Raw genomic sequence first — 11,598 nt, 5'->3', positions numbered from 1 at the left:
TTCATTGCATTTCACGCCTGCGCTCGCACAGCCATTGAGAAGCAAACATCTCAGACGGCCTCCTCATGACCGAGTGCCTCCGGGCCGCCGCCATTTCGCAAGCTGGCGCACCGGCTTCAGTAAGCAAGAGAAGAGTTCCAGACCTACACACGAGCGCAATTAAAACACGCACGCACAAAACTAACCACAATAATAGACAACGATACCTCACGACCAGCGGAGCAAACACTATCTTATGACGCGGCACGTCCGCGAGGAGGATCCGCCTGGTGGGGGCCTTTGCCCCTTCTCCCCGCACAAGGAAAGAGCAAAGCAAGGAGATCGTAGTTTGGCTCAGCGGGCGCACCCTCCCACCTCGGAGGAGACCCACCAAACACACACGCACACCAGTAAACCAATTGGTGCACAAAGCAATCTACAAAAACTGAGGCCTCGCCATAAGTCCACAACGTGGCAGCCGTTAGGACCCCGCAACCGCCGCTCCCCCCTCGCAAGAGAGGCCTCCCACCAGAACTCAAGTCATGACCACGCCACTCGCCATCCTCTTGGCTGCAATGCAATGCCACGTCCAATTGCTGCATCAAGACGCGTTGCCCCTCCTTTAGTGGTGTCACCCTGCAAGGCGGCAGTGGCTGTGCAGACACCAATGCGTTGAGCTAAATGTTCAGGGCATGTCGACAAGGCAGAAGCAGCCGCCCGTGCTTCTGCCTGTGTGAGAGAAGGGCTGTGAGAGCGCTAACGATGTCCCCTGCCACCTCGACACCCTTCGCAGCTGGAAGAACCAAAGCCTCTCTCTGCCGTGCAATGCCACGCCCATGACAAGTGAGACGTTGGATTTCCGTGACACGCGCATGGTGTGCGTCTAGGCGCCCAAGCACGCAAATACAACGGCGCTGCCCACCGCGGCGGGACGACTTCCGCAACACTTGCAACGGCTCTACGCACAAGCTGCGGAATCCCTGGACTAGCCTTACAAGCCATGTTCCAACGTGCGAGCCCAGCGACGGCGTTGTCTGCTGTAGGGGGACAAAAGAATCACCGTGTCTCCGCGGGCAGGCGCACCCCCACCCCAAACAGAGAACAGCAAGCACGCAAATGCAATCAGAAGGTTGGCTGCGCCAACACGACCGGTAAATGGGCGGAAAAGGCCCTAACACATCGTGTACGCCTCATGTGGGTCCTCATTCCTATCTCGAGGCCGCGCCATCCATCCTTGGGGAGCTATTGTCGGCCTTTCCTCCACGAGGGGTAATGGACAGGATCCAGCCTCCTCCGGCCTGCGTCGAGGCTGGCAAAAGTGCACCTGCTGCTCTCAATAGTTCTGCGTCAGCAACCGAAAGGACTCAAAAGCACTCCGCATGTGCCCACCAAGAACCCTGAGCAAATAGTAAAGGGAATGCGCAAGAGTTTCACGAAAATTACTTAATAAGTTCACCTGACCACCAACTCCCTTTGAGGTCTGCTCACAGATCCCCACCAATGCTAACAATCAGAAGGGCAATGTGTATACTCCCACAGGCACGCATTTTATTTTATTTCGCATTTTATTTTCTTGTGCTTCCCATCTCACACATCTTGTCTTTACTATTATTCACACACGTGAATATTCATAGGTCCCTGCCCTTTTTTAGATGTTGTTGATTATTAATTTTTGGTTTCCTTCTGCTTCTGTCCCCTCCTGACACACACGCCCGCACATAAAAGCTTGTGGCACACCCCTAATACAAAGGGTCTGACGAAAGACACCCACACAACAAATCCAAGCAAAAAAAAAAAAGGTGGGGTGAAGCCTGTACATGTATTCATAGCAAAAGTAATAGAAAAAAAATAAAAATGGATGCTTTCGGAGAACCCCATCCCCTGTTGTGCTAAACGCAATTACGAGGAACACGGTGGTGAAGAATACAATAGAACAAAATTAGCTTCTTCTTTTGTCTCATTTTTCATTACCTCCAATAAGAACCATAAATGACTTATCTCCAGCTAATGCCGTGTCCAAAGCGACGCCTCAGCATTGCCCCTCATCGTTAAATTCTAAACAAACCGGCGAGCTGCAGGTAGCTGTTGGCCTCTCCTTCACATGTGAAGCGGAGCGAGTTAAGCTGGATGAGTTGTGAAGCTTACTTTTTAAGAAAGAGATACACGCATCAACAAGGCAAAAAAGTGCATTTTTTTTTGTTTTGCGTGGGGATGGGGGGAAGAAGTTTTAATGGTTTTTTTTCTCACCAATCGTCTGTAAGCCGTAACTGTCCCTCTCGCACGCTTAAAAAATAAAATAAAAATAAAATAAATAAATAAAACATACTTTGAGGTTCATTGTGCTTATCCCCCATTTGCGCCGTCTTTTTTCTTCATTTCATTAATGCGACGAAAACGCTTCTTCACAAAGTGTGTTATAACGCGCTTGTACTTAAGTTTGCCGCGAACCAACTTCCAGTAGCGGTGGTGCAGCCAGTAGCTTGTGCCGACCGATGAAATGGCGAGAATAAGGTACACAATCAGCGTGATCTGCAGACACTTGCGCCCGGTGCAGCGGCCGTGTAGTTTGATAGGAGCATTGGGAGGAAGAACAATTTTGTGTTCATCGTACACGTGGAAAAAGAGCACGCGGTAGAGCAGCACAATGCCGAGGGAGGCACCAAACCAGCAAAACCCATAGTGCATTCCGATGTCGTGTCTGAAGATAATACCAATGATATATATAGTGAGTGAGGTGCTAAAACCGTAGGCGCATCCAGCAATCATATACACTACAGTAAGTGAGTAGTTCCCAGGGAATGAAAGGTAGAAGATGAGAGCCAGTGCCAGTACTGCGCTTGGAAACGGCAATGCAACGGTGGCGGGAAGCAGGACACCTGTCTTTTTACTAAAGTAAACCAGTAAAATTTCAAATGTTCCGATGGACACTCGACCAAACGCGGTTGAGATACCCGACATGGTAGCAAAGAGAACATAGGTCTCGTAATCCAGACCACGGAAAACGGTGGCAACCATGGCCTGGATGTTCCAGTTCGCCGTCATTGCCATGCCCACACCCCACACGACAAATACGGTGTACCACAAGAGCCACAAATCCACGTAGGTCAAACTCTGCAAAAATGTTGTTTCATAAATGGGGGTGACAAACACTTCACCGCACACGGTGATGGTTTCAACGTATGGTCGGTTGTATGTCGAAACTTGACGCGTAAGAACATCCATTCCAGCAGTGTCTGGCTCGTCCTCCTCACCCCCTGAAGGAATATTGGAAGGCCTCATGTTGGTGGCAATAGAAGAATTATTCAACCAGCGCTGAGTGAGTTGAGGCCCATTTTCAGATGCATTTTCCATTATAATTAAATTCTCAGCCTCAATGAGGTTGGCCTCAACCTCCACAGTAAGGTACTCGGAATTTGCTCCGTCGTTTTTATCGTCAGTGTTCTTTTTCTCACCCTCATACTCCGAGGATTCGCCATACGGCACCGCAGGGCCACTTGCACGGCGTAACGGTGGGTCCAGAGCATCAAGGGAGGGGTCGTTTACCTCAACTGCCTCGCTCGCCCCATGCCCCCCTTCCTCCTGCTGCTGCGTATGCTCCTCTTCCGCGGCTTCTTCGCATCCATCATCCGCTCCTTTGTTCGTGCGTTTCGAAAAAAATAATCGCCTTTCCTCCAACTCACGCGCCTTTTCGTTTGCCCTTTGAAGAACGGTTTCATCCTGTAGGGTATCGCCGTCAATCGAGTGTAGTGGCACGACAAGGAAAAGAATACATAAAACAATAAGAATGGCACCAATAGCTAGGCCCCTGTACTGTTCCACTGTCATTTGTTTGCGGTAATACGCTGCACAAATGGCTTGTATCGACAGATACACATTCATAACCAATAACACAACAGACAGTACGGCGAAACGGCGCTTTGGCATAAGCTGTGACATGTAACGATTCCGAACAAGGTATCGCTTCAGACGGTCCCTTAGTGTGATGCGTGAACTTTCCCACCGGTTAATCCTATACGGGGCATCACTTATGCAGACGGTTCCAATCACCCCAAACACAAGAACCAGCACCGTGAGAAAGTACATCAAGTTGTCAAAATGGTTGTTGAAGAACCCACGGAAGATACACGAAATCAAGGAGGAGCCCAGTGCAGAAAAGGTTTTCAGCAGTCCAGCCGGCTGAGCTCGGTCACGAGGGGTGTATGTCAAAACAGCGGGCAAGGCCGCCACGTCAAAGGCGTAGCAGCCCCAGTTCATCAATGCAAAAAAAATGCAAAAGCGTGTCTCCGAAGCTTTAATGTGTTCAGCAAATGTCAGTCCAAAAAGAAGATGCCCCAGCGCCGTTATTACGGTTGCTACCCCGACAACAATCCTTGGTCCAAAGAAATCGTACATGACTCCAAAGGGAAAGACAAACAGGCCAAAGGCTGTACCTGCCGCATAAATGTTCACCATAGTGCGCACATCATAACCGTACTTATTCTCCATGTAAATGGCAAAAAGTGCATGAAGCCCCTGTGTAGAGGAGTTAATAAAAAGAAGCATTCCAATAAAAACCATTCGAAACCGCATGAAGTCACTGATTTTATGCTGGTCAATAAGAATAATGGGAGCCTCGCTGTTCAAAAGGTCATCGATGTTTTCCGATTGTTTCCCAGTGGCGGATCGATTTTGCTGACGTTCTTGTGATGGACGCTCCAACGGTAAGCCAGATTCGCGCGGCGTGGCGAAAACGACTCGCGAGTGAAGCGTCTGAAGAGGAGGCAAGTCTGACATCCCTTGCTTCTTCTTATGATACTCCAAACTTATAACTATGCAAACCTTCCTTTTACGCCCAATCTTGTATTCTTCCTTATATGCGGTTCACAACTTTTATTTTGTTACCCTAAAGATATGCAGATATATTATATATACATATATATCTCACAGTTGTTGCTTTGCTTGTTTGCTGTGATTCCACCTTAACCTTTGCTTTTCCTTCTTTCACTGTTCGCTAGCTCTCCCCCACATACGACGTATGACCGGCCCAAAGACAGAGGGCAAAAAAGAAACGCGCAGTCATGGCCACTATCACCGTCGCCGCGTAAATCACGTAAAATCTGTCTCCCTCCTCCTCCCGTTGCTCCCACACAAACACACACTGCCAGGCGTTGTTACCCGCCTAATTTATTCCGAGGTTTATTACTCATTGACTCCGTTGCGGGGTGCAAGCCACACTGACAGGCGTTAGAGACGCACCCGGACACAAATATTATCTTTTCCTCACCATCCTCCCGCTGCTCACCCTCTCCCTCCCTCCCTCCCTCCCTCCCGCGGAAGTCCAAGCTGAAGGAAAAAACACGGCGGTATGCCCACTCAGGGAGACGTCACCACACCGTTCCTCACACGCAGCTTCCCATTCGCAATGGCTGTCTCAATAGCGTGCTGCACATGTTTTGCGATGCGGCTGTTGTACCGCTCCACCATCTTCTTTGCGAGCCCTCGCACGCTGAGCGGTGTTGCACCAACATCCTCCATAATCCAGCGGGTGACCTCCGCCACCTCCTCATCCGTGCCCAGCACGAAACTCGGCACAATGCAGTCCGCCGCCGTCACCGCCCTCGGCAGTTTGAGTGACTCTTGTTTTGGTCGCTTTGTGGTACAATGCACCTCAGCCTCATTTCTGGGTGGTGTGGTGGCTTTCGCCCGTTTGTGCAGAGAGCCGTTGCGTGCCTGACCCTCCTTCGACTCCATCTTCTTCCTTTTCGTCACCCACGCATCATCGTCGGAGTCAGAGTCACTGCCCAAATTCATAGGAGGTCGGGGCGGCCGCAGCGGCTGCCATTTGTCCTTGCCGGTTTCCTCGTCGTCACTGTCGTCAGCACCGCCGCTCCTCTTCGCTACTGCCGCTGGCCCCTGCTTCTGTCTCCACTTCCCCTGGTACTTTTCCGTTTCGGTAATGCACGAGGTGTGCGTCTTAATCGTATGTAGGTCAAACACGTTCATGCAATCCACACAAGTGAAGGAGGCGCCCCCACATTGCATGGCATGGCCATTGACCTTCGGCTTCTTCACCACATCCTGACAGGCGTTGCAGGTGAAGGACACCATTCGTCGCACCAATCCAACGCAGCCGGTTCCTTCGACTTCCTTCCAGGCGCAAAAGACGTGTGTGCGAATCGGTAAAAAGAAAAAAAAGTTATGTATGCATGTGCGTGGGTCTCTTAGACAGGGCCGCATTAAGAGCGCCGGAATCACATCACCCTCACCCCCACGGCTACATGTGTTTCACTGACTATTAATCAAAAGCGGCTTGTATTCCTGTGTGTCTTCAATTGCTCTTATTTTTTTTTTTAATGTGAGCTACCCGCCACTTATTGTATTCAACTTCCCTGGAGTATTTTATGCACCACAAAAGAAGTCCGCCACCACACACAGCTGCAAGAAAAGCGAGAGGACCACACCGTACTTCGTTTGTGAGGAGAAAAAAGAGATGGGGCGCAGTGCGCACTCCATACATATTCCGGAAAAATTGCACACGCGCGTACACGCACACATCCGTCCTAAAAGAAGTGTACAGTTTTCTTTGCTGCTTGGGATTCTTTCGACCGCTTCACCTCATCTGCCTCAAGGTTCTTGTAAGCCTCCTTCAGCTCCCGCTTCTTGCCACGTCGCTCACGCTGCACCTGCTTTGCCAGCTGCTGCCGCAACTTCTTTTCCTCCCTTGTCTCCCCCTTGTAGCGCTCAAAGGCGAGTGGCTGCGTGACTAACTCGGGCACCGTCTCCTCGTCCTCCTCAGTTGGTGTTGTTTTTGTTCCTCCTCCTGCTGCTGCTGAGGGGGAGGAGGTGGAGGCCCCGTGTCTCTTTCGTCGTCTTCCTGTGGCTGGCGCCCGGATAACGTTGGGCTGGTTGAAGCACGTTGAATACATCGAGACGACCGTCTCGCAGTCTAGACGATTTGCCTTATCACGCACCTCCCTTAACACGTAGGCCTCGTCGTCCTCCGCCTCCGTCTCCCCAGGCCACGTCCCTACCTCCCCCTCCTCACCCGCGGAGTTCTCCACTGGGCCATCTGGCTTTTGCCACTGCATGCGATGAAGGGCGGCCTGTCGAATTTCCTCCGTCTCTCTTTGGAACTCTTCCATAAAACGTGTCTGCCTGTCCGGCAAAACGGTTGTGGTGTACAACTCCCCACTGGGCCCCATCTCTGTGCCGGCGGAGAGAACCATGTTTTTTAGCTGATGTATTAATCCCTTATTTCGCCGCGGCTCGGCGGTACCGTAGTCGACACCGGCTCTGTCCACCACAAACTCCTCAAGTGCGCGCAGGTACTGATCCACCTCGAGAGCCCCATGGGCACGAGGATCGTCCGTGTAGGCGTCGTTGAGGCGGGCATCAACGTCAAACTCCCGCATCATCCGCGCAAACTGGCGGTCCACGCCTCTCTTTGTCACATCGTGCTGGACGTAGACGGACTCGTCGTGCCCCGTGACGATCTCAGCACCGCCGTCGCCGTCGGTGTCATCTTCCTCCTCGTCGCCACCGCCATCGCCAAACACCAGCTCGCGAAGGAAGTCGTCTGTGAACTCCACCTCCTCCTGGTCCGCAAACAACTTGTCTTCATCCTCCTCGTCCTCCTCACCGAGGTTGCCGTGGGTGTCGTCCGCATCATCTGAGTCTTGCGCACGAAGAAAGTTGTGTTTGTTCATATACGCGTCCTCCTCCGGCAGCCGGACGGTGCCCCCCTGCGGCACGGACGACGCGAAGGACGTGGTAGTGGTCCACTCCCGCGCCAAGTCACTGACTGTTGCCGACTCATCCTCATCGCTTTCATCCCCACGCTGGCGACGGCGGCGCGTTGCAGTTGACGGCAGGTGTTTGCGCAGTTCCTGCTCCTCCACCATCACGGCGGTGTTCTTCGCACCCTCATGCTCGGCGTCATCGTACGACGGGTGGACAAGCTTGAAGGTCACGCCCTTGGCACGTTTGGGCGGCATCTTGCCCCGCTTGCTCTCCTCGGCTACCGTTCCCTTTCCCTCCTGCGAAGCAGTGCAAATCCCTCTCACCGGGCGCGTAAGACACGCCGCGGCAAACAAACAAAGACGACAACGCGTGAAGGAGAAAAGTAAAATAAAAATCAAAGTGAAGAAGAAATAGCCACCAACACAGCCGCCGCCGCCGCCCCGACAGTAACAACAGCAGCAAAGACGGCGGCACAAATGGGTAAAAAAACCGTCCGTCCCACAATGACGTCTCGCATGTCATTTCGTTGAGTCCAGTACACAAATATATACTGTGGACGCGGACATGAGCGCAGCCGTCGATGAAAAAAGAGGAAAACTGCAGGGAGTTCGGCTTCCCTCTCCCCAACCAATTTGCCTAGCCATCCATCCTGCTCCCCTCACTTCCGCTCGCACGAACAATGCCATAGCAGGAAAATGGCGGCAGCGGTGCAGAAAAAGAAAACAAAGGCGCAAGCGAAATATACAACAGGATATCGCATACACACAGAGAAACACACACAGAGGAAGAAAACTATCGCCTTTAGCTCAACAATAAGAGAAAACAAAGCACGTCGCAACGCAATAGACGCGGCGTTAGTGTTTTGGCAATGTAAATATAAATGTGTATGCTCCTAGTACGCTCCCTACACGGGCGTGGAGTGCACACAAACAGGCGTTCAAAAACACTGACCAACGATGATTCACGCCGTTCCACCCCCAACCCCCTTCACTGGCCGCGTCGTGTGCTACTGAAGTTGTGTACCGCATTACATAAAATTGCGATTACGCTCTGCAAGCCAACAAAAAGAATTCCCCATTACAAGCGGAGCACACACACACACACACACACACACACACACACACAGCTCCTAGTGTACTTCAAAGGGTGCCGTAGGTCACAACTTTCCCCCTTCTCTCGCCTGGAGACGCCAATACACGGCAGCCACTTACCTCCACTGACACCCAGTCAACCATGATGGAGCTAAACAAAAAGGACGGTGTGAAGGGCATGCACGCACGCACAAGATGGAACGAAGACGAAAAAAGAAGAATAAAAATATTGTCTAAAACGGGGCATTCTAAAAATGTAGGCGCCGATACGTAACGCAGCAAAAGCAGAGCAAAAAAAAAAGATTCATAAAATTAATTACCGCCCCTCGCAGTCCAACCAACAATGCACAATACATCACATCACATGTCCTGCTACATCCTACAGTCCCTCCCCTTCCCTCCACCTCGCTATGTCGGCGCCTGTATGTATGCACACCGTAAATCCGCCCTGCACATTTGCTCCGGACGCATCAACTCTCTGTTCTTGTCGTTGTTGTGTGTGTTTTGCGTGTCGTTCTGCACGCACTTCGTTACTGGTTACCCTCTCCCTCTCGCACCCCACCCCCGCAGCCCCGCGCTTTGCACAGAATGCACCCACAAATACACGGATCTCGCTTGTCCGCCTTTACGCGCGTACACGTTACTCCCACTCGCCCTCTCGTCAGTCTCCTCTCCGCACACACACACACACCACATGCTGCCAGCAAGCATCAATCATGCGGTTGAGTAACTCTTTTCCAACCTAAAAAAAGAAAAATAATAATAATAATAAAATGCATTCGACGCCACTTAACATTGCTCTGCGTTAACCCCACACCAACTCCCAGCGGCACGGGTGCGGTGCCCCGAGGAGGGCTATCTAAACCCGGCGTCGCTTTGTGGTGAGGTGACCGTCATTGCCGCGCGTTCCGTTGGCAGCGCCGTGTGTCTCTTCCCTAAGAAAAAAGGAAACCCGGAGACACCAAACGTGGAGTTTCCGCCCAGCCCATCCGCCCGCGTTTCAGAGGAGGCTTCGAGCGTGGCTGGGCACAACAGCGCCGTGTACGTGGGAGGCGATGCGAACCCCTCATAATTCACGCATGAAACTGGTAGTCGAGAGGGAACAGTGACAAGCGTGTTGTTCATGGCATGTGGTTTGGCGGGGGTTGCCGCCACACCTCCACTGTAAAACGCAAACGGCACTCCTGTTCCCTGCGGCCAGAGCATCGGCGCCCCCCAGGGATGAGGCGCTTTAGTTCCCATCACTGCACCCGGAACTGAGGCAGGCAACATGAGGCCACCACCAGACGTCATCACAGGAACAAAGGAGCCGGGTGCAACAGCCAGTCCACGTATGCCATCTCCAACTGGAAGGCATCCTTGTGCAGGTGAGCCACTGTAACCTGACTCCTGCCCGGGAGACGTTCTCCCCCCACCACTCCGTAGCTGCCTCTGACCTTTCAAGGCATTGTTAACGTTGTTGCTGCCGGTGCCATGATGGTTGTGCTGCGGGATGTCCTCCGCTAGTTTTACCATCAGCGGAACTTTCCCACAAGTAGGGAAGGGACGGGTGTTGTGAACCGCCTCGGCAGCCTTCACAGCAGCACCAGCCACAAGGTACGTGATGAAGGCGATGTGACGCTCTGAGCGCCTATCGGTAGCAGGTGCAGTGTCTTTATGAATCGAGACAGACTTGATCGGGCCGTAAAGACTGAACATCTCCTCAAGGTCGGTGGTGCTAATATCCAGTGGAATGTTTCGAACAAAGAGTTTGCAAATTTTTTTGCGAGCCTCACCAACGGGGGTGCCATCGTGCTGCTTCCATGCCCACTGGACGATGATCGCTCGTCCATTCACCCGTTTTCCTGACATCGCCTCAATGGCACACATTGCCGCCTTCGTGGTGGTGTACCGCACAAAAGCGGTGCCAAGACTGTTACCCGTATGAATATTGCGCATAACCGCCGCTGAGAGAATCTGCCCATAGGGGGAAAACAACTTCTCCAAGTCTTGCTGCTCCATCTTGTGCGGCAGGTTACTTATAAACAGGTTTGTACGGCTCTGAGTTTCTGAGCGCGGAGCCTGCATCAAAGTGCCGTTGTCGCCGCTTCCCACCCTATCGTAACGGGCGTCGATGTTGTTGTCCTCGCTGGAGACGTCGTTTTCGTCATCGAGGAACAGCTTCTCCGCAAACACGTCGGCGCCAAAAAAGAAATCGGACTCTGACGACGCAGACGCCACGGCCCCCGCCTCGCGCATCGCTGCACTCGCCGAAAGGGGGTTGGAGTCCACCTCATCCATGCTCTCTAGTCGCACGGGAGTACACCCAAGCTGCTGCCGCTGCAGATTCTGCACTTGTAGCCAATGATCTGAAATCAACGCGAACGCAAAGATGCAAAAATATGTAATCCCACGTTAGTGGTGTGTTAGTTACCGTCTCCTCAGCTTCCTACTAGGAAGGAATCTCTGCCTTGCCCCACAAGGAGACTTGATATGTGCTTTTATCTGTGGACCGGGCCCAACTTCAGACCCGACGCTGCCTTTGTTGTCGTTGTTTCCTTTCGGTTAAAATATTTATTTAGCTGCTCAACGTCCTCCTTCTTCACGCAACGCAACTCCGCCTCTCCGCCCGCCCAACCTTTAATAGTATTAGCTCAAAAAACAACGCCAGTACTCCCCTGGTGCCTGCTGCTGCTGTTGTTGCTTGTGTGTGTGCGTGTCGTGCGCGCGAGGGGCGGTGAGGGGACGGGTTCTCGGGCGCCCCGACAAAGCACCAGCGCCAGAAAAGAAAAAGGAAAAAAGGGGGTGAAAAAAAACTGGCGGAAACAAC

General features: G+C 52.2%; 5 protein-coding genes across 5 annotated transcripts, besides 8 other annotated features; 1 reads left to right on the top strand and 4 right to left on the bottom strand.

Annotated features, from left to right (window-relative positions):
* Nucleotides 1-235: 235 nt before the first annotated feature.
* On the top strand, nt 236-655 carry TraAM80_04138 (uncharacterized protein; the record flags this gene model as incomplete). The annotated part of the gene is made up of 1 exon (XM_029381077.1): nt 236-655. One exon carries the CDS (start codon nt 236-238, stop codon nt 653-655), a length of 420 nt encoding a protein of 139 aa, XP_029239103.1.
* Nucleotides 656-1,524: 869 nt separating this feature from the next.
* Nucleotides 1,525-1,554: a microsatellite.
* A 713-nt stretch (nt 1,555-2,267) lies between these two features.
* Nucleotides 2,268-2,300: a microsatellite.
* A 22-nt stretch (nt 2,301-2,322) lies between these two features.
* Nucleotides 2,323-4,752, bottom strand: TraAM80_04137 (uncharacterized protein; the record flags this gene model as incomplete). The annotated part of the gene is made up of 1 exon (XM_029381076.1): nt 2,323-4,752. One exon carries the CDS (start codon nt 4,750-4,752, stop codon nt 2,323-2,325), a length of 2,430 nt encoding a protein of 809 aa, XP_029239102.1.
* Nucleotides 4,753-4,867: 115 nt separating this feature from the next.
* Nucleotides 4,868-4,898: a microsatellite.
* A 365-nt stretch (nt 4,899-5,263) lies between these two features.
* Nucleotides 5,264-5,288: a microsatellite.
* A 43-nt stretch (nt 5,289-5,331) lies between these two features.
* On the bottom strand, nt 5,332-6,066 carry TraAM80_04136 (RNA binding protein; the record flags this gene model as incomplete). Its single annotated transcript, XM_029381075.1, has 1 exon — nt 5,332-6,066. The coding sequence occupies one exon, from the start codon at nt 6,064-6,066 to the stop codon at nt 5,332-5,334; it is 735 nt and encodes a 244-aa protein (XP_029239101.1).
* Nucleotides 6,067-6,518: 452 nt separating this feature from the next.
* Nucleotides 6,519-7,952, bottom strand: TraAM80_04135 (protein LTV1; the record flags this gene model as incomplete). Its single annotated transcript, XM_029381074.1, has 1 exon — nt 6,519-7,952. One exon carries the CDS (start codon nt 7,950-7,952, stop codon nt 6,519-6,521), a length of 1,434 nt encoding a protein of 477 aa, XP_029239100.1.
* Nucleotides 7,953-8,787: 835 nt separating this feature from the next.
* Nucleotides 8,788-8,823: a microsatellite.
* A 642-nt stretch (nt 8,824-9,465) lies between these two features.
* Nucleotides 9,466-9,484: a microsatellite.
* A 48-nt stretch (nt 9,485-9,532) lies between these two features.
* Nucleotides 9,533-9,564: a microsatellite.
* Nucleotides 9,565-9,644: 80 nt separating this feature from the next.
* TraAM80_04134 (RNA-binding protein) lies at nt 9,645-11,069 on the bottom strand (the record flags this gene model as incomplete). Its single annotated transcript, XM_029381073.1, has 1 exon — nt 9,645-11,069. The coding sequence occupies one exon, from the start codon at nt 11,067-11,069 to the stop codon at nt 9,645-9,647; it is 1,425 nt and encodes a 474-aa protein (XP_029239099.1).
* Nucleotides 11,070-11,449: 380 nt separating this feature from the next.
* Nucleotides 11,450-11,498: a microsatellite.
* Between the last annotated feature and the right edge of the window lie 100 nt (nt 11,499-11,598).

This window comes from Trypanosoma rangeli, assembly GCF_003719475.1.
Source record: "Trypanosoma rangeli strain AM80 chromosome Unknown Tra_15.4_contig_00116, whole genome shotgun sequence".
NCBI lineage: Eukaryota > Euglenozoa > Kinetoplastea > Trypanosomatida > Trypanosomatidae > Trypanosoma > Trypanosoma rangeli.
This window is presented reverse-complemented; position numbering and strand designations above follow the sequence as displayed.